This window comes from Alnus glutinosa, chromosome 10 (assembly GCF_958979055.1).
Source record: "Alnus glutinosa chromosome 10, dhAlnGlut1.1, whole genome shotgun sequence".
Classification (NCBI taxonomy): Eukaryota; Viridiplantae; Streptophyta; class Magnoliopsida; order Fagales; family Betulaceae; genus Alnus; species Alnus glutinosa.
Genome location: NC_084895.1, coordinates 1,305,260 through 1,327,114, shown reverse-complemented (window position 1 = coordinate 1,327,114; position 21,855 = coordinate 1,305,260). Strand labels below are relative to the sequence as shown.

Below are 21,855 nucleotides of genomic sequence, written 5' to 3'. Positions count from 1 at the left end.
TTTTTCCTATATTCTTTATATATTTCAACCATCTTCTTCCTATCGCAATGGAGAGAGTGAGAGGGCAAACTTCAAAGCGGCCATGTGTATTGATTGGCTGAGGATTTTATAAAGTTGATTGATTTGATTGGCGCACTATAATCAACAATATTGTAGCTGGAACATGCATAATTGTCAGCAGCAGTAGTTTTTTCTGTCGTCTACATTTTAAAATTATTTTGGTGATCTCTCTCATTCCCTTTATAAAAAACCTCACGATAGTGCAGTAACGAGAGAGAGAGAGAGAGAGAGATCTCGAAAGAATGGAGGGGGAAGGGAATGTGTAAAGAGCTCATTGTTTGGTCTTAGCCTATCCAGGCCAAGGCCACATCAATCCTATGATGGAGTTCTCCAAGCGTTTGGAGCACAAAGGAGTGAAAGTTAGACTGGTTATTACCAAATCCATCTCCCATACCATGGATAAAGAAGCCAACTCTCTTGCGCTCGAGACAATCTCCGACGGCTATGATGAGGGTGGGGTGGCGGAAGCAGAGAGCATCCACGCATATTTGGAGCGCTTTCGGAGAGTTGGGTCACAAACTTTGACCGAGCTCATCGAGAAACTTTCTAACTCAGGCTGTCCTGATGATTGTGTTGTTTATGATCCGTTCTTGCCTTGGGCTCTAGACATAGCCAAAAAGTTTGGGTTGGTGGGGGCAATGCTTTTCACCCAATCTTGTGCTGTTGATAATATATATTACCATGTCTACAAAGGAGTACTTAAACTCCCTCTTTCAGAGACTGAAATTTTTCTTCCTGGATCGCCACCTCTCCAACCTCAGGATATGCCGTCCTTCATTTATGATCTTGGATCCTACCCGGCTTACTTTGACATGCTTGTGGGTCAATTCTCCAACGTCGATAAAGCTGACTGGCTCCTTGTCAACACATTTTATGAGTTGGAGGAAGAGGTAAGGGCTTGTGACTATTAATTTCCTCAACTGTTTTTTCTGGTTGAAAATCTGAATGATATTGTTTGATGAGTTTATATATGCTTGTAACAGTTGATATATTGTTGATAAATTATTTCGTAGGTGGTGGATTGGATGGCAAAGATCTTTCCATTGGGGACAATAGGACCAACCATACCGTCTATGTTCTTAGACAAGCGACTTGAAGATGACAAAGACTATGGTTTGAGCATCTTCAAACCGGAAACCGATGCTTGTATGAAATGGTTAAATGGTTGTCCAAAAGGGTCAGTCGTATATGTTTCAATTCGTTCGGGAGTTTTGTAGATTTTCAAGTTGAACAAATGGAAGAAATAGCTTGGGGATTGAGAATGAGCAACAGATGCTTCTTGTGGGTTGTTAGGGCATCAAAAGAGGCAAAGCTCCCCAAAAACTTTGTGGAGGAGGCGTCTGAGAAGGAATTGGTGGTTCCTTGGTGTCCTTAGCTGAAGGTGTTAGCTCACGAGGCAGTGGGATGCTTTGTGACGCATTGTGGGTGGAATTCTACTTTGGAGGCCCTTAGCTCCGGTGTGCCGATGGTTGCAATACCATATTGGTTAGACCAGAGCACAAATGCAAAGTATACTATGGATGTTTGGAAGATGGGATTGAAAGCTCCGGTTGATGAGAAAGTGTTGGTCCAGCGAGAAATAGCAGAACATTGCATTAGGGAAATAATGGAGGGAGAGAGAGGGGAAGAGATAAAGAAAAATGCCTTAAAATGGAGGAAATTGGCCAAAGAGGCTGTTGACGAGGGCGGAAGTTCTGATAAAAACATTGAAGAATTTGTAGCCAAATTGGTTCATTCCTAAGTCCTAAGTGAGGTTGTTCCTAGCTTGGTCTAATCTAAATGGTTATATAATAATTTTGGCTTGCCCTTGTGTTGCTTTTCAATAATAACATTTGACATATGTATATTTGCTTTCCGATAGCTTCCAACTGGTATTTGGATATATAAAAAGATGAAAATAGCATCTAACTTTTAGTATTTCGTTTGGAAATTCTCCAAAATCCTGTGAAGAGGATTATTCTTCAATGAATGAGAGGAATAGGCTCAAAAGTCCACAAAATTATGAATGAACATTGCAGCACTCTTCAGTCTTCGCTTTATGGAATTGAAAAACAATATAGCGGAAGAGGAGAGAAAAAAACACAGGTGGTTTCCCAACTGCATCAAAAATATATTTGTCATGCGAAATAAAGTGATAGTTAAAAAAGTGTCGTTTTAGCGGATAAATAGTAACTCACTGGTCACAAACTGCATTTTTCTTCTTCTTCCAAAAATGGATTTGTTTGAAACTCTACTTGCATTGATCCTACAGTGGCCGAAGCGTGGGCAGCTCTTCATGCAATTATATTTGATAAGGAAATTTGGATGTTTGACATTATTTTTGAAGGTGATGCTATATATGCAGGTAAGGTTGTCAATGAGATCAATTTCGAAAACCAACCTCTAAATAGATTTGAGCATTTTATCGAGGGTATACGATTGGCGTTATGTTCTTTGCGAACCTCTCATGTTGTTTATGTGTGGAGCGAGGCAAATTCAACAACTCATTATCTAGCTCGAGCAGCTGTAACTCATGTCATAGATTCAATAATCAATATGGTTGGAGGAAATTCCACCCATTATCTATGACATTGTTCATAGGGAATGTATTGTCCCTCAATGTTGACATTTTGGTCTCATATCAATAAAATTTGAAATTTGTTTCAAAAAAAAAAAAATACTACTTTGTAGAGAATCTCAAGATGAGTACTATGATGCAGAATGAAGAAATAAAATTAGTTTAATGTGATTTTTAAAATCATTATTAAATCAAAATTTATTAGTGTTCAATTTCAAATTTAATAGTAATTTTAAAAATCACGTCAAAAAATATGAAGGCAGGAGTAGCCCGAGTAGGAATGAAAGTGTATGTAGCATTACTCTTTAAAAGAACTTATTTTCAAAAGACTTTCATAAGGGCTGAAATCGAATTGAGTCAAATTAGGTATTGAATTTTCAGATTCAATTGTTAGAGAATATATTTCCTATATTGAAAGGAAAAATATTATATTGATATTGTACGTTACTTCCTTTTTATAAGGTTGATTATAATTATGTTTGATGGTAATTAAATTAATTAGATTTGATTACTATTCTTATTTATCTTAATTCTTCTATAAATAAGAGTATTCTGTATTAATTATAAAACAATTAAGAAATAAGAGCATAATGTAGTCTTTTGCGCTTTATTCTGTAGATATAAGTCATAAAACGAACAACATAAAATCTCGTCTTGATTTTATTTCCGCTATTGCTTTCATATTTTTATATTATTATGATTTTATTCATCAACTCGACTTTAGTATATTCAAGTTCATAAAACTTTTATGTTTAAACCTTTAGGTGAGGTCAAGCTTGATCTCAAACTCGACAAGGGTTCATAGCCGAACCTTTATTGAATACTTGATCGGCTTGGCATGGTTTTTATTTTTATTTTTTTTTCCACTAAAAAGTTTTAGTTAGAAAGAGGAGCTGGTCTCTTAATGAAACTTGCAAGGTGTTTTACTTTTTATTTTGTTATTATTCTTTTTTGGTTTTATTTTTTTAATAGATTGGGCATGAATAATTGTATACATGGCATCGTTTTGGTCAGTGGCATAGCCACATTAAGGCCAGTGGGAGCTATGGCCTCCACAAGCCTTTTAAAAAAATATTATTAATAAGGGAATTAATGCTCGAAAATGGCTCCTACATACTTGTTATTATTATTATTTTTTTTTAAAAAAATAATAATAATAAGACAGGCTTGTTTGGTCATATGAGAATTAGTATTTTTTTTTTTTTTTTAATCACTCTAAAGCATTTTATGGAGCTATTGGTGAAGCATCTTCTTTTTTCTAGTGAGTAAGACAAAAACGATTATACGATATATTGTTTTGGCTGCATCAAACACTATTTGCTATTTAGAGATATATTATAAGATTCATATAAAATTTGTTTGTAGGAAATTTCAAAAGATATATGTATAAAGATAAAAGTTAACACACACACACACATATATATATATATATATGTTAGTTTAATTCTATTCATGAATAATGTCGAAATTAAAAACTATCTACTCAAAAGAAAATAAGTTAACATTCCAAAAAGTAATACATCGTTAAATTTTAATGATGAAATGTTAAATTTCAAAGATCGTTTTCTTAAATCTTTAAGAGTTGAAGTTGAAGATTATATATATATATATATATATATATATATATATATATATATATATATATATATATATTGTTTTTTTTTCAAAGATTCAAGCATGTGTATATTTGTATGTTCCGTAAAATCTCGACAAACGCTTAAATCCTAGCTATTGTTTTTCTCTTCTTTTTTTTTTCCCCCCCCCCCAAGAAAAAGAGAAGTATTTTAGGAATTTTGACATTCCTCTATTTGGATTTAATGAAAAATATTAATGGAGGGTTGAAATTATAAAAAAAAATTAAAAGATAGATACATTAATGCTCCGTTTGTTTCGGTGTAAAATGGTTTCCGTCGTAAAATAGTTTCAGGGAAGTCATTTTTCAAAAAAATATTTTCCGTCGAAATCATTTTTCAGTGTTTGGCGCATTCGGAAAATTACAAATATTTTTTATATTTTAATTTAATTATATTAATTTAAAAAAATTAAATTTTATTCACAAAAAAAAAATATTAATATAAAAATATTTTTTTATTATTATTATTTTTTTTTCTATTTGACATATACAAATTCCGGCAAAAGTTGTCGGAATCCGGCACAAAACGGCTGGATCCCGGCCAGTTGACAGGAAGCCGGCCGTCCTGGCCAGTTTCCGGCCAGCTGGCCGGAGATTCGGCCAGAACAGCCGGATTCGGCCAGATGCCGGGGATCCTGCCGCTCTGGCCAGATTCCCAGGCCGGAATCTGGCATGGTATCCCCGAAATCCGGCGACATCTACCGGACGTCGTCGAATTCCGGCTTAATTTGTCAAATTTCAGCACCGACTGGAGTCGAAATTTGACTTGTCGAAATTCGGCAATAGTCAACTGCTTGAACGTAAAGGTTGACTGCGTTGTTTAAAAGAGAATCGACTGCATCTACCATCTACGGAAAATGATTTACGCTTTTAAAAAGTGTAAATCATTTTCCGAAATTTATTAAGTATTTTTGGTCAAACGGAAATGATTTTCCGGTTGACCATTATTTTGACCCCTATTAAACACCGAAAAATATTGAAACTATTTTTCAGAAATCATTTTACGTCGAAACAAACGGAGCATTAAGGGTTAATTTCATGTAAGGGTACAGAACTATATATGATAATTCCATAGTTATTACATAAACGACATTTTTCAGAAGCCGAAATTAGGAGGACATGAACTTTTGTCTAGAGCTTAGGAGTGAACCAATTTGGCTACAAATTCTTCAATGTTCTTATCAGAACTTCCACCATCGTCTACAGCCTCTTTGGCCAATTTTCTCAATTTTAAGGCATTTTTCTTTATCTCATTCCCTCTCTCCCCCTCCATTATTTCCCTGATGCAATGTTCTGCTGCTTCTCGACTGACTAACCCTTTCTCATCAGCCGGAGCTTTTAGCCCCATCTTCCAAACATCCATAATATACTTTGCATTGGTGCTCTGGTCTGAGTATTGTGGGATTGCGACCATCGGCACACTCAAGCTGAGGGCTTCCAAAGTAGAATTCCACCCACAATGTGTCACAAAGCACCCTACTGCCTCGTGAGCTAAGACCTCCAATTGAGGACACCAACGAACCACCAATCCCTTCTCACACGTCTCCTCCACAAAGTTTTTGGGGAGCTTTGCCTCTTCTGAGGCCCGGACAACCCACAAGAAGCATCGGTTGCTCATCCTTAATCCCCAAGCTATTTCTTCCATTTGCTCAACTTCAAGAGCAGCCACACTCCCAAACGAAACATAAACAACCGACCCCTTTGGTTGATCATCTAACCATTTCATGCATGCATCGGTGTTTGGTTTGAAGATGCTGAAACCATAGTTTTTGTCACCTTCGAGTCGCTTGTCTAGGAACATTGATGGTATAGTCGGTCCTATTGTTCTCAATGGCCATATCTTTGTCATCCAATCCACCACCTACAATCAATTGTTACTCCAAGTCAAACAAAGATCATTTTAGCTATTCAATATAAATCCTCTCTTAATTCCCCCAAAACAAATTAAAAAAAAAAATGGACGAAATTTATAGTGTGCTTACCTCTTGCTCCAACTCATAAAACGTGTTGCAAAGGATCCAATCAGCGTGATCAATGTTGGAGAATTGACTCACAACCATGTCAAAGAAAGCCGGGTAGGATATGCCAAAACGATAAATGAAGGACGGCATATCCTGAGGTTCGAGTGGTGGCGACCCAGGAAGCAAAATTTCAGTCTCTGAAAGAGGGACTTTCAGCACTCCCTTGTGGACATGGTAGTATATATTACCAATAGCACAAGATTGAGTGAAAAATGTAGCCCCGACTAATCCAAACTTTTTAGCTACGCCTAGAGCCCAAGGCAAGAAAGCATCATAAACAACACAATCGACAGGACAGCCTGAGCTAGAAAGCTTTTCAAGCAGCTCAGCCAGAGTTTGCGACCCGACTCGCCGAAAGCGCTCCAAATAGGCTTGGATGCTTTCTGCTTGTGCTCTCCCGCCTTCATCATAGCCGTCAGAGATGGTCTCGAGAGCAATGGAAGTGGCTTCTTTATATATGGTTTTGGAGATGAAGTTTGTGGTAACGAGTGTAACTTTTAGTCCTTTGTGCTCCAGACGCTTAGAGAATTCGAGCATAGGATTAATGTGGCCTTGGCTTGGAAAGGTTAGGACCAAACAATGTGCTCTGTAGGCATTCCTTTCTTTCTCCATTTCTGCTTGCATAGATTTGAGACATATATCTCTCAGGTATATTAATATGGTGTATAAATTGAAGCACATGCATGGACATGTTAATATTAAAATGAACATGAAGTGCACAAATTGAACACGAATTCTGTGTTTGTTGGGGTCTTGTCAATTACTAAAGTAATTTTAATTTGCAATGAAAACATGTGCAAAATATAGGGCTCGTCGGCTAGTCAGAGAAAGTAAACCAATTCGGTAGAAGAAGTAAAACTGGAGGGCCAGGTGATTTGACTTGAAATCAACCCATTCACGTTACACTGCATCTGTTCATACATAAAAATGCAATCCTGCGCATGCATGACGCACATCTTTGGTGATGCTTTCTTAATTTCTCACTCCGATTCAATGATGTCTTTATGGTAACATGTGGAAAATATAGGGCTCGTCGGCTAGTAAGAGAAACTAAACCAATTCGTGTAGAAGAAGCAAAACTGGAGGCCGGGAGGGCCACGTGATTTGACTTGATTCATGCTCATGCATGACGTACGCCTTTAGTGATGCTTAATTCCATTGCTGTAAAATAATAAATGTACGTAAGCAAAGAAGTTTGTCGGGAGTGTCGGCTGAGTCTCACTTATATGCTTGAAGTTTTGACATGTATTTTGAGAATTAAAATATAGCAATAAGCAAGGGTTATTGAGAGAAAATTTTCATCCTTTACCTGATGCATCGTCCCCCTTTTGTAAGGTTAATCTGGTAGGTAAATTACTGCGGTTGTTCTACGTTGTGAAACATGGGGTGGTTTAGAAATAACCTCAACCGTATTGTCTACTTTCATGGCATGGTGAGTGCCTATCGACCCTTGATGGGGTGAGATAGATGTTGAGTGAGAGAGTGAGATCATAGTGGGGTTTTATCCCCAACAGGAGTTCTTTGTGATGATTTTATCATTCAAACTGTCACTATTATTATTTAACCCTTTTTATCAGTCCTGACCGTTATGTTGAGTGAAAAATTAAATCTGACCAAAATATTGCGACAATACCCTTATTTTGACTATTGAAAAATCAAAATTATCATTTTTATTTATTAATTAGTAGAAAAAGACAGGGTAATTTTTGTTTCTTAATGATCAAATAAGGGTATTTTTGAAATATTTTGATAAAATTTGATTTTGCATTCAACATAACGGTCAAGATTCATGGAATGAGCTAAATTGCAACAGATTAACAGTTTGAAGGGCCAAAGTATGTCATTTACCATCTCATTGTGGTTTATAAAAAGCGGTTGTTAGTTAAGAAAGCTAAGTTATATTTAAATTTAGGGTTAAGTACTCTTCTAGTCCCTGAATTTTGGAAACTTTATTTTTTAGTCCCTGAGTTTCAATTTGCTTCACAGATGATACCTCAGTTTTGAGAAATGACCGAATAAGTACCTCGGTTAACTTCTCCGTCCAAAAACCTAACGGACCACCACTTGTCAACCTCAAAGGTTGACACGTGGCACTAAATAAAAAAATTAAAAATTAAAAATCTTTAAAAATGAATTAAAAAAAAAAATTGAAAAAACAAAAAAAAATCATGGGGTGGCTGAGCCACCCCCTTGGCCAGTATGGGGTGGCTGAACCACCTCATTCGGCCACCCCCAAGGGCCAAAACCGATCTCAATTTTTTTTTTTTTTTTATTTGTCAAGGGGTGGTAGAAACACCCCCCATGGGGTGGTTCGGCCACCCCCATGTTTGCCAAGGGGGGTGGAAGCCACCCCTTTTTTTTTTCAAATTTTTTTTAATTCATTTTTAAAGATTTTTAATTTTTAATTTTTTTTATATAGTGCCACGTGTCAACCTCTGAGGTTGACACGTGGCGGTCTGTTAGTTTTTAGACGGAGAAGTTAACCGAGGTACTTATTCAGTCATTTCTCAAAACTGAGATATCATCTGTGATGCAAATTAAAACTCATGGACTAAAAAATAAAGTTTCTAAAACTCAGGGACTGAAAAGGTGTTTAACCCTTAAATTTATTGTTATAAGGGCCAATTAAAAGTATGATGAACACAATTTTTTTAAAAAAAAATGAATGTTCATGAACTTTAACCTTTGAGATTCCACAATTAGAATTTTAGAAGGATGTTCTTTAACATTGACCTTGTTTGATAACCTACATAACATTACACAATAGTGGCTAGTACTATTCACAATTTTGTATTGTAGTGGGTTGTTAGTTTTGGAATTAGTAAAAAGTGATGATGTGATATAAAATAAAAATAATTTGTATAAAAAAGTGAAAAAATTTGTATTGTAGTGAATTTTTTTATTTGAATAGTAATAAAAAATTATTGATGTGATATAAAAAGTGAGAATGTTTTGATGTTGATTGTTATTGAAAAATGTAAAAATAAAATAAAAAATTGTGAATAGTGCCTGCCACTATTGTGTAATGTTATGTAGGTTATCAAACAAGGCCAATTAATTCTTAGAGATTTAAGAGGATGCTCTTTGAGATTTGACGATTCATTATTAAAATTCAACGATTTATTATTTTCTGAAATGTCAACTTCTTTTCTTTTCAAATAGATAGTTTTTAATTTCAATATAATTCATGAACTTAAAATATTACAAACCCATAAGAGATAATTATGGTTTATAAACTACAAATGAACAATCATAGAATAGAAACAATCATATTTATAATAGTTTAAATGGAAATAATCATTGAATAAATCATATAATAAATTAATCATTAGATAATTCTTAATCAAAAAAATATATATTCATGGGTTGGTTGAGATTATTGCATCATCATTGTGGAATAAAAATATAGCATCTTACATTACTTTCCAACTTTTTTTTTTATACTTATATCTCTTGAAAAATTTTTAAAAACTAATTTTATATTTATCTTGAGTAATAATACATGGGGGACGTCTTACCGTCCCCACCAGCCCCTTTTAATTAAAATAATGGTGTTTTAATACAAAATGTCCTTTAATATTATATCAAAAGACATTTTTACATTAAAATATATTTTTTTAATACAAAGAGGCTGCTGAAGGACGGCAAGATGTCCCATGTATCATTACTCATTTATCTTATATTATTTTCTAAGTAATATAACTCGATCACATCAAAGAAGATGATTCTTCAAAATTCCCATTAAGATTTTTTTTTTTCTTCTAAAGGACTTGTGGGGCCACGGCCCCAATGATGCTAACGTGGCTCTGCCATTGACTATGCATGAGCTCTTTTCTCACAAAGCTGAAACATTCCCGTGAGTTCTGATCGTACACTATCGAAAATTTCTGTAGTGTCTGATTGGACTTGACGACGATGCTAATTATGTATTTTAGTTGATTAATTTTTATTATTATTATTTTACCTATTATTTTTTCAATTTTTTTTTTAAAAAAATATTATCTTTCATCGTTATTATTATTATTATTTTTTATTATTTCCTTAAATCACCAAGAGAAAAGAGTTAGAAATGCTTGCTTAAAAATAATGAATAATTGTACAGTTAGTCTCTATGGTATGTCATAATTATTTTTCACTCCCTATAGTTTAAAAAGTGCATGTGAGGTCCTTGTAATATGCAATAATTACATTTTACTCCCTGGGTCGATTTTCTGTCCACAAGTTTGACGGAATATGTTAGCCCTACATGTTAGCGCCACGTGTCGCCAATAAAATGGCAACACGTGTCCATCTTCATAAAAAATATAAATTTATTTTTAAAAAAAAAACAAAAAAAAGAAGAAGAAAAAAAAAAACTGGCAGGCAAGGGGTGGCCGGGCCACCCCCAGCCAATGGGGGTGGTTGCGCGCCACCCCTAGATCTACTAGGGGTGACCCGAAGGCCACTCCCTTGCCACCTTTTTCCTTTTTTTGTTTATGTTTTTGTTTTTTTTTTTTTGAATTTTTTTTTTAAAAAAATAAGTATTTTTATTTATTTTTTAATAAATTTATATTATTTTATTAAGATGGACGTGTTAGCGCCACGTGCTGCCAATAAGATGGCGACACATGGCGCTGACGTGGCATTTGACGGAATTTGTTAAAATTTTTAACGGAATTTGACTGTAGAGATCGATTTGTAATTATTGCATATCACAGGGACCTCCTATGCACTTTTTAAACCATAGGGAGTGAAAGATAATTATGGCATACCACAGGGACCAACGATTCAATTATCCCTAAAATTAACTAGTCAAAATACAAACTGTGTTTTAAATACAAAGATAGTTCAATACAATTTTTTATCATATTAGCTAAATATAGACAACATAAGAGGTTGTTATCTTCAACTTAATTTTCATTAGCATACACAAGTAGTCAATAGAATGAAGGACTATTGGAATAGAGGCTTACATAATTCTACACTGGCCCGATAAATAGCCAACCCAATATCTATACCGTCCAAGCATAATTTTGGGTCACATAAATAAGAGCTCGCAAGCCCATTATGCAGGACTTGAGCCACACACATCGCCAAAGAAGCAATAAATCCTCATGATTATGAGACCTCAAATTAATTCACTCTCCTAAAGAAGAAAAAGATCGTCTATCAAAGAAATCCCCTACAATACTTCAACGTGATCAAAGGCCCGATCAACCACTAAATCAACGATACTTGCTTTACACAAGCATCTAATCAACTCAAGACCATGTAATTTATATAAAGTGAACCAAAGGGTAGACCGAGTTATGCTCTCATGTCACACTCTTTACATATTTTTTTGATTTTTTTATTACTTTCAAAAATATCTCTTGCACAACAGTTACACAATTGTTATGCAAGAAACAATAAATATGAATAGAGTGTCACATGAAACGCATATGGTAGGATCTACCATGTAAAATCCATCAATGTCTCTTGATTCTTACACAATTACACAACTATAGTACATAATCATATCTCTATTACTTTACATATGTATTTTTACTGAAGCGGTGTCACGGCAGTGTAAGTATCGAAAATGGAAAGGACTTGAAATGACTTCTTTTAAAGCAAATTATAATCAAGACAAAAGGAGGCTGGTACTTGCACAACAGCAACCTTTTCCAAGACAAAATTGCAGTCTCGCAGATTCAGATTACTTATTTGATAAGTACACGTACAACGTGCCACAGTATTTCGTGTACAAGTTGTGCACTTCATGTTCGCATTGATCACCATATAAGTGCTCAGAGAGAAAGAGAGATCTCCAAGTTGTAAAAGCAGGAACATATGGAGATGGAAAAGAATGGGCACAGAGCTCATTGTTTGGTCTTAACCTATCCAGCCCAAGGCCACATTAATCCTATGATGGAATTCTGCAAGCGTTTGCAGCACAAAGGAGTAAAAGTTACATTTGTTATTACCAACTTCATCTCCAAGACCATGCATAAAGAAGCAAGCTCTATTGCGCTCGAGACAATCTCCGATGGCTATGATGAAGGCGGGTTAGCGCAAGCGGAGAGCATCTATGCCTACGAGGAGAGCTTCCGGCGAGTCGGGTCGCAAACTCTGACTCAGCTCATTGAGAAACTTTCAAGCTCAAGCAGCCCGGTTGATTGTGTTGTTTATGACTCTTTATTGCCTTGGGCTCTAGACATAGCCAAAAGTTTTGGCTTGCTCGGGGCTGTGTTTCTTACTCAATCTTGTGCTGTTGATAATATATACTACCATGTCCACAAAGGAGCACTCAAACTCCCTCTTTCAGAGACTGAAATTTTGCTTCCTGGGTCGCCGCCACTCCAACCTCAGGATTTGCCGTCCTTCATTTCTGATTTCGGATCCTACCCGGTTTACTATGACATGCTTGTGGGTCAATTCTCCAACATTGATAAAGCTGACTGGGTCCTTGTTAACACTTTTTATGAGTTGGAGCAAGAGGTAAGGTCTTCTAGTCAGCTCTTTATGAAAGATCAAGAGTTATAAGTGAAATTTTGCTAATTTGGATTCCATGTGATTTTATGCTTCTAACAATTGAATATTGTTGATAAACTATTTTGTAGGTGGTGGACTGGATGGCAAAGATACTGCCATTGAGGACAATAGGACCAACTATACCATCTATGTTCTTAGACAATCGAATTGAAGATGACAAAGAGTATGGATTGAGCATCTTCAAGCCAAACACCGATACTTGCATGAAATGGTTAAATGATCGTCCGAATGGGTCAGTCGTTTACGTTTCATTCGGGAGTATGGCTGCTCTTGAAGTTGAGCAAATGGCTGAACTAGCTTGGGGATTGAGAATGAGCAACAGTTACTTCTTGTGGGTTGTCAGGGCATCGGAAGAGGCAAAGCTCCCGAAAAACTTCGTGGAGGAGACGTCAGAGAAGGGATTGGTGGTCCGTTGGTGTCCTCAGCTAGAGGTCTTAACTCACGAGTCAGTGGGATGCTTTGTGACACATTGTGGGTGGAACTCTACTCTGGAGGCTCTCAGCTGCGGTGTTCCGATGGTTGCAGTGCCACAATGGACAGACCAACCCACGAATGCAAAGTATATTATGGATTTTTGGAAGATGGGATTGAAAGCTCCGGTTGATGAGAAAGGGTTAGTCAGTCGAGAAGCAGCGGAACATTGCATCAAGGAAATAATGGAGGGAGAGAGAGGGAAAGAGATAAGGAAAAATGCCTTAAAATGGAGGAAATTGGCCAAAGAAGCTGTTGACGAAGGTGGAAGTTCTGATAAAAACATTGAAGAATTTGTAGCCAAATTGGTTCACTCCTAAGCTCTAGACACAAGTTTCATGTCTATTTCCTAATAACCTGTGGAATGGTTCAAATCCTATCTTTAATTGCTTCTTGTTCAATTATTGCATTTGACACTTGCATATTTGCTCTTAGCCTCCAGAAAGTTCTCGATCAACTGATATTTGGAGAAAAGAATAAAATATCTTCATACTTTTGTATTGTCTTTTGAAAATTATCTAAAAACTGGTGAAGTGATAAGGATAAAAATGATTCAGGATAAATGATAATTTGATTAACTATTAAATTTAGAGGATTCATGTGTGGGTACTCATAGATTTAACAAATTTAATAATTAAATTTTAAAAAATATATATATAAAAAATATACGAGAAATATTAAACCTTCATTTCTCGTAAATACAACCTTGTAGTCAAATCTTTTTATGAATATGAACGTTAGGTGGACAATTTTTTGATTTAACCATAGTCAATGAGCAGTTGTTAAGTTACTTTATTTTGTCCACGTACGATAAAGACAGCATTGCAAATTCAAAGTACTAATGTGAGAAGGCCACAACAAACACAGAACTCGTGTACAATTTGTCAACTTTATGATCATTGTTTTTAGGGTTAAATATATTTTGGACCTTAACTAAGGGCTTTTTTTTTTTTTTTTTTTTTTTTTTTTTTTTTTTATTTTTTTATTTTTTATATAATGTTTTATGAATGAACAGGCGTGACTTTTAGACTTATCAAACTATTAATTTGTTTTAATTAAACTATTTTTCTGTCATTCTTTTAAAAGTACTTTTTTATAAAAAAAAATATTTATTTTCAAAAAAATATACTAAAATACATAGAATAAAGTTCAATTAGTATAGAAATAATTTGTATGAAATTTTGATTTTTTATTTTATTTTATTAGTATAAAAGTAATAGGGCTATTTTTAAAAAATAGCAAAACAATAATTTAATTATAACAAAATGATAATTTAATAAATCTAAATGTCACATCTGTTAATTTGTGGAGCTTTATAAAAAGTGACAGTCAGTTGCGAAGGTCATAGTATATTTAATTAACTTTGAACAGAAATTTCCTACAACCCACATGTAAAATTGACATGTGTCATTGACATGTAAGAAGCACACATTATTTAAATAGCCTGTGCTTCTTACATGCTTTTTTAATAGCATTAATAAAAAATTATGTGCTTTTTACATATTTAAAGAATACATGTCCCTTTTATACGTGGGTTATAAAAAAATTTCTACAAACAAATTTATAGTACACCAGATAGACAGGAGTAATTCTAGCCGGCGCTCCAGCGTCCCTCCCATGTCCATCCTCATCTGACGTGGCACCACGCCACATCAGACCCTTAAAAAAAAAAAAAAAAAAAAAAATTCAAAACCAAGTTAAACACAGAACATCTACCATATTCTCCCAAAAGCTTTTCCCTCCAAAACGTTCCCTCCTCCCTCTATGCCACTGATCGCCACCACCAACTGCCACAAGAACCGCTGCCAGTAGCATCCATCTCCATATCTAGCCACATGGAACCCCTCCATCTCCATCCACCGTACCACTCTGAAGAGCCAAAAGAGGTAAGGTTTTCCTCCTTTTTTTTTTTTTTTTTTTTTTTTTTTTTTTAATTTTTTTTTATCTAGAATCTTAGTTCCATTGTTCTAAATCTTGTGGGTCTGAATCTCTAATCCCTCAAACCCCTTATAGTTTGCTTAGGTATTTTTTTTTTTTTTTTTTTGTCAAAATTTGTAAAAATTGGGGTATTCCTTTCAGTGTTCTGGATTTGAATGGCTGAAGGGGCTGCACTAGTAGCTAGGCAGTTGGGTTTGTAAACCTCAAAAAACATGTTTCTACTTTTTGGCTCCTAGCCAAGCTCCAATCGTACATCCTTCTCTCTTCCTCAGTTGACAAATTTGCGTATGATTCCTATCAATTTTTCAGATTGGTGAGAATTGCTTTCCCTCTAGATGGCTTTTTTCTGAAAAAAGAGAGAACTTAAAATGTTTTGACAATTATTGACTTTTAGAAGTTCCAGTTTCTCGTCGAGTTCTTCTTCATTTAATCCCTGATTCCTCAATTGTTCAACCTTGCTTTTGTATGCAATTGTAACCTGGATAATCAAAATCAATGAGAGGGAGAGAAATGAATATCAATTTGCATAGCCAATAACTAAATAAAATGTGAGTTTAACCTAAAACTATGTAAGTTGTCCTTGAGTTGTGACCTGCTCAAAAGAGTACATTCTCTCTGTAGTCCAAGTCTACCATAGTGATCCGCATCTGTTATTGCTGCATTCTAAATTGAATTTTATCAATCAAATGCATCATGAGAGCAGTAAGATCTTAAAACCCAACTAACATATTAACTAATTAGATGTTTTCGTGCAATAACTCATAGATGGACTTGTCACCATCGATCTTGGGGAATGAATGTGAATATGATGATCCTTTGACACAACTTCCAATTGATGATGGTTTGCCCCTCGAGATTGACCCTCAAAATGGTATGTTAGTCATTTCATTATTCCTTTAATTTTGGTTCAAATATTTAGTGAATGTTATTATTCATAGTTGTTACCCCTGCACTTTTTTTAATTCTTTTTTTTTTTTTAATATATATATAGCTGGAAATGAAACTGTATGTGATGTAGAGTCGGAAGATAATGATGACAATTGCAAGTTTGATTTGAAGCTCATAGATGGAGTTAAAAAGTGGAGGAACCTAAGGAAGGAATGAAATTTAACTCTTTAGATGAATTTGCTTCTCATTATAGGACATATGCGAAGCAACAAGGTTTTGGGGTGGTACAAAAGAATAAAAAAAAGGATGCAAGCAGGTATACACATTACATCACCCTATCATGTGCTCGCCAAGGCAATAGAAAACCTAGCTCAAGTAAGCCTGTTCAAACAAGTAGAACGGGGTGTAAGGCCAATTTGAAATTCAAAGTTAATTGAGGCAAAGTGGTATGTGACCAGTATATGTACTAACCACAATATTCTGTGTATAATTCCTTTGTTAGTTCGTGTTTTCTTCACTCTTATAAATTAATGTAGATTTCAAGAAACCTTTGAAAAGTCCAGGTTCAAATTAAAACAATGGCGTAATTAGCATGGGTTACAAGCCAGTTTTTGGTAAATGGTCATAAAACTCTATGCAAGTCATGCCTTTTTTCTTCAGCATGCCACAAGTCTTCAAAACAGACTAATTTTTAAATGTGCATATTGTCGTGACTGCCAAAAAAAATTGTAACATAGGTCCTGGTTTTGGTTGAAAATGGAGAAACATGTTGGTTTTGGCCACTTTTATTTTGGTCTTTGGGAGAATGGCTCCCTTAGGAGATGTCTATTCTGTGCCATTGTGGGTTAAACTTAAGACCTAACTTTTATTAAAGGGAAAGAGGTACCACTTAGTCAAAACATGTCAACTTTTAATATAACTCATTCTCAAAAACCTCTAATATAAGTCTACGAAATAACAATTATTATAACATTATGTCCCTCTGGTAATAATGTGGCTTTTAAAATCGTCATTTAATTAAAATTCAATCACAATTCTAATGGTGATTTTAAAAGCCACATAATTATTTAATTAGATGATATTGAGACAAGAGCTACAAGAATTAAAGACAGAAGAGTAACAAGTATTCAAAAGACAAGAGCTACAAAATGATAAATTAGATTTATTGTTGTTAGTGTAGAATAAGAGACTTGTAACATTCAAGCTTTTTCTCTATAAATAGGGTCTTGTATACAATTAAATAAATTAAGGAAATATGTAGTCAACAAAAGACTTTAACATGTGGATGTAGGTCATAGGCCGAACTACCTAAAATCTATGTTTCCTATTTTCTTTATGTCTCTTTAAATTATTATTAGCTTTTACAGATGAACATAAGAGCGACATGGATATAACATTTAGAATTACTTAAAAAAAAAAAATCTATATTTTAAAAACGGTTGCAAATTTGATTCAATTGAAGGAAAGAGAAAGATGCGTGTGAGGGAAAGAAATTACTATGCCATTAAGGTGTCTATTAATTTGGATTTAATGGTTACAAATTTCTGAGCATTAGTTCAATGGCCCAAAATCAATATAAATATGACCCTAATGCCTTAAGTCATATGCCAATAATAATAATAATTAATAAAACATATTGTTTCTTTCTTGTCCTTTATAAATTTCTTTTGTGCAATTTTTCATGAGTGTTTCTTGTTATTTTTAAAAGTACTATTCAGCTCTTCTTGTAAAGCATTGTGACAAATGCCAGAGATTCTCGAGAATTATGAAGACAGCACCCGAGAAGCTCACTCTCCTCACTTCTCCATGGCCATTCGCAAAATGGGGGGTGGGCATCGTCGGCCCAATGCCTGTAGGGAAGGGGGGTTGGAAGTTCTTAGTTGTAGTTGTAGACTATTTCACTAAATGGGCCGAAGCAGAAGCATTAGCAGCTATAACTACAACGAGCATCACAAGCTTCCTCTGGAAGTCGGTGGTATGTCGGTTCGGAATCCCTCATGCGTTTGAAATAGACAATGGGAAGCAGTTTGACTGTGAACCATTCTGAAGGTGGTGTTCAGAACTTCGAATCCGAAACTACTATGCCTCAGTACTATATCCAAAGGCAAACGGGCAGGTCGAGGCAACAAACAAGACCCTGGTAAGGACATTGAAAAAAAATCTCGAAAAAAAGAAGAAAGGAGCATGGGTTGAATATATTCCAGAGGTGCTCTGGTCATACCGAACTACAAAGAGAACTCCAATGGGCGAGACACTATTCTCATTCACCTATGGGACCGAAGCTGTGATACCAGCCGAAGTGGGATCCCCGAGTTTTTGTGTTGCTTACTACAATCCTGGGTTCAATGACGAAAAAAATCCAAGTTACATCTGGATCTTTTGCAGGAAAAAAGAGATGACACTCAAGTTACATGGGCAGCATATCAAAATCGAACAGTTCGGTACTTCAACAAATTGGTAGTCCCTAAAAAGTTTAAGCTCGGAGACTGGGTACTCAGGAAAGTGAGCTTAATGACAAAAGATCCAACGGAAGGCAAAATAACACCAAAATGGGAAGGTCCTTATAAGGTAGTAGGATGCCACCAAAAAGGAGCTTATCGTCTAATGACTGAGACAGGAAAGATGCTCCCAAGATCATGGAACACTGAGCACTTGAAGAAGTATTATATGTAATTTTTTGTTTTTCCTCTACAAGATTTATCATCAATAAAGAAGATCTCTTTCCAATTCATTTCAAAAAATTGTGGATATATAAGAAATAGAACGATTCCCCCTCGAACGACTCGAAAGAGTTATGGTGGGGATACACAGAAAATCCGTACGAATCCTTTCCTCGAACAGCCCGAAAGGGTCATGGAAAGGATCCGAATAAAAGAAATCCCTCGGTTGAGGTTAAGAATTTCCCCGAGTCCTTTCCTCGGACTACCCGAAAGGCTTATGGGAGGGATATCAAGGTAGAAAAATTCCTCAGTCAGCCTAGCGCGAAAGAAAGGAAGAACTGGCAGTCCTCAGGAATTGATTGAACTCTACTACGAAGAAAGCCGCAGTCCGGAACAGATTAAAAGCACTTCATCCGAATTCTCCAAAAATGATCAAGCTACATCAACGTCCACCCGACTCCCCTCCTCGAACAACTCGAGAGAGTTATGGCGGGGATGCTCAGGGAAGAATCTGCCCGATTCCTTTCCTCGGACAACAAGAAAGGGTCATGGAAAGGATACAAAGGGAAGAAACCCCTCGGTTGGGAGTTTCCGGACGGATGAGGACTAGAATCCGCTCGATTCCTTTCCTCGGACAACCTGAAAGGGTCATGGAAATGATACAAAGGGAAGAAACCTCACTGTTAGGGCATCAGAAGAGGTAAAGCTTCCCAAAAACTTTGTGGATTAGACGTGTGAGAAGGGATTGGTAGTTCGTTGGTGTTCTCAACTAGAGGTATTAACTCACGAGACAGTGGGATGCTTTGTTACACACTGTGGGTGGAACTCTACTTTGGAGGCCCTTAGTTTTGGTGTGCCAATGGTCGCAGTCCCACTTTGGTTAGATCAGATCACGAATGCAAAGTATATTATGGATATTTGGAAGATGGCACTGAAACCTTCGGTGGATGAGAAAGGGTTAGTTAAGCGAGAAGCATTAAAACATTGCATAAGGGAAATAATGGAGGGAGAGAGAGGGAAAGAGATAAAGAAAAATACCTTCAAATGGAGGAAGTTGGCCAAAGAGGCTGTTGACGAGAGTGGAAGTTCTGATAAAAACATGGAAGAATTTGTAGGCAAATTGGTTGACTCTTATGCCTAGTCAGAACTTCATGTCCATTTCCTAGGAAATTGGGATGTTTGACATTATTCTCGAAGGTGATGCTACATATATAGGTTGTTAACGAGAGCAATTCCAAAAACCAGCCTCTAAATAGATTGGATTTTTATTGAGGTTATACAATCGGTGTTATGTTCTTTGTTGTTCTCTCATGTTGTTTATGTGCGGAGAGCGGCAAATTCAGCAGTTCATTATCTAGTTCGAGTGGCTATAACTTATGTCATAGATTCTATATATAGTTGGAGGAAACTTCACTCATTATCTATGACATTGTTCATAGGGAATGTATTATCCCTCAATGTTGACCTCTCGGTCTCTTATCAATAAAATTTGGAAATTTGTTTTAAAAAAAATAATTGTAAGAGTGCTCTTGGAAATTGGAAGATTGGAAGGATGCATTTGAAATTACTTAGAAGATTGTAAAAGGATGCTTTAGAAAATAATTTGGTTTTCTGAAATGTTGATGCTATTGGCCGGTGAATAAACGACCGTTTACAGTGGTCGGTAGAATAAACGACCAATTACTAGCGAAGGCAAGAGTAATTATATTGTCTTTTGACTCTTTGCAGTTCGCACATGTGATTATGTAAAACATGTGTCGGAGCATTTCTAGTAATATTAACTAAAATACTTAATTACAAGATGTATTTTTTTATTATTTTTTAATAATTTTTGTGTACTATTCTTTATTTATTTTTTAAATATTATTATTATTATTATTTTTTCAATTCTTGCGATTCTCTGTCCATTATCCTAACCACGACAGCTAAAGGGTGTGTATGCGGGCAGATATAAACCCCCTATATAACCCTTCCCTTTTGTTTGTAATTGTTTAGAAGAAAAAAAAAAAATCCGGATAATGGTATTAATTGCATCCACATACTATTTATATATAATATATTATATTTAATAAATTCACCAAAATTACATCATTTTGGATTAATAAATTTATGTTTACATTGGTTTGATTGGCTGTGTTGCTTTCTTATGTGCCACTTGGGCAAAAAGACAAAAGTAATGTGAAATTAAAATATTTTCAAAAGATTAGAGCTTTAAAAAAATTAAAACAAGTTCAAAACACTAAAAATCTGCTTAAATTATTTTCAAAATCGTTTAAAATAGACTATAATAAAGATCCAAAGAAGGCAAAAAAGACAAAAATAGGCCCAAAAGGCTCATTACCTTAATATGCAGATAGTAAATAATAGCATTTGATAACTACAATAATCGCACGGATGCAATTAGTTAAAATAGTCGTATTTTGCGATTTTGTTTGCAGATATCACAAATAACTGCATCTACATGTACACTCTGTTGTCAACAACCCCACACTAGCTTCTTACACAAAGCACCTAACCAATGACTACTTTGTGGGTTAACCTGCATTAACAAAAAAAATAAATAAAACAAAATAACAGGTATGATCTCTGATTTGTGCCAAAAAAAATAAAAAATTAGAAAGCTCAAAGAACCAAAAAGCCAAATTAAAATAAAAATCATCAACTTTTCCCATGAAGTTCAGCTTTCCTTAGATCAGCAGTGGCGGAGTGAGGATCTTGCTTTTAATTTGGTAGTTTTGTTAAGAAATTTAATGTGGCTAAAGCGTATTTCTTATATCTAATTGTATGGAAGTGTTTTTGGATATGGTGATTGAATGTAGTTGAATGAGATGTAAACTGGAATTGGAAAGAATGGCTATGATGGATATATAGATTCTATAATTAAATGGAATTTGAATGTATTGATAATCAAGTATTTGGAGAATCTTGTACCTCCAAAAATGGATTACAAAAAAATTATCTATGATCTATGGAAGACAATATAGAGTTTGCAGGTGCCAAATCTTGTCAATGTATTTTAATGTCAGAGCAATAAACTCTAAATTTTTAGAGCTTTAGCTCTAGTTTTTTTAGAATCAAATTATCAATGAAGAAATAGTTCGTATGGGAATTGAA

The 21,855-nt window shown here is 35.2% G+C and overlaps 3 protein-coding genes and 1 pseudogene across 3 annotated transcripts; 3 read left to right on the top strand and 1 right to left on the bottom strand.

Moving 5' to 3' along the window:
* The first annotated feature begins 219 nt into the window (after positions 1–219).
* LOC133879433 (mogroside IE synthase-like) lies at positions 220–1,868 on the top strand (annotated as a pseudogene).
* Positions 1,869–5,306: 3,438 nt separating this feature from the next.
* LOC133880214 (mogroside IE synthase-like) lies at positions 5,307–6,913 on the bottom strand. The gene is made up of 2 exons (XM_062319118.1): positions 6,233–6,913; positions 5,307–6,111 (listed from the first exon to the last, which is right to left on the bottom strand). Exons 1-2 carry the CDS (start codon positions 6,893–6,895, stop codon positions 5,389–5,391), a joined length of 1,386 nt encoding a protein of 461 aa, XP_062175102.1. The 5' UTR covers positions 6,896–6,913; the 3' UTR covers positions 5,307–5,388.
* Positions 6,914–12,076: 5,163 nt separating this feature from the next.
* On the top strand, positions 12,077–13,758 carry LOC133880183 (UDP-glycosyltransferase 74F2-like). Its single transcript, XM_062319080.1, has 2 exons — positions 12,077–12,730; positions 12,853–13,758. Exons 1-2 carry the CDS (start codon positions 12,083–12,085, stop codon positions 13,573–13,575), a joined length of 1,371 nt encoding a protein of 456 aa, XP_062175064.1. The 5' UTR covers positions 12,077–12,082; the 3' UTR covers positions 13,576–13,758.
* Positions 13,759–15,958: 2,200 nt separating this feature from the next.
* LOC133879818 (UDP-glucosyltransferase 74AE2-like) lies at positions 15,959–19,882 on the top strand. The gene is made up of 4 exons (XM_062318593.1): positions 15,959–16,064; positions 17,800–18,049; positions 18,131–18,221; positions 19,472–19,882. The coding sequence occupies exons 1-4, from the start codon at positions 15,959–15,961 to the stop codon at positions 19,880–19,882; spliced, it is 858 nt and encodes a 285-aa protein (XP_062174577.1).
* The last annotated feature ends 1,973 nt before the right edge of the window (positions 19,883–21,855 follow it).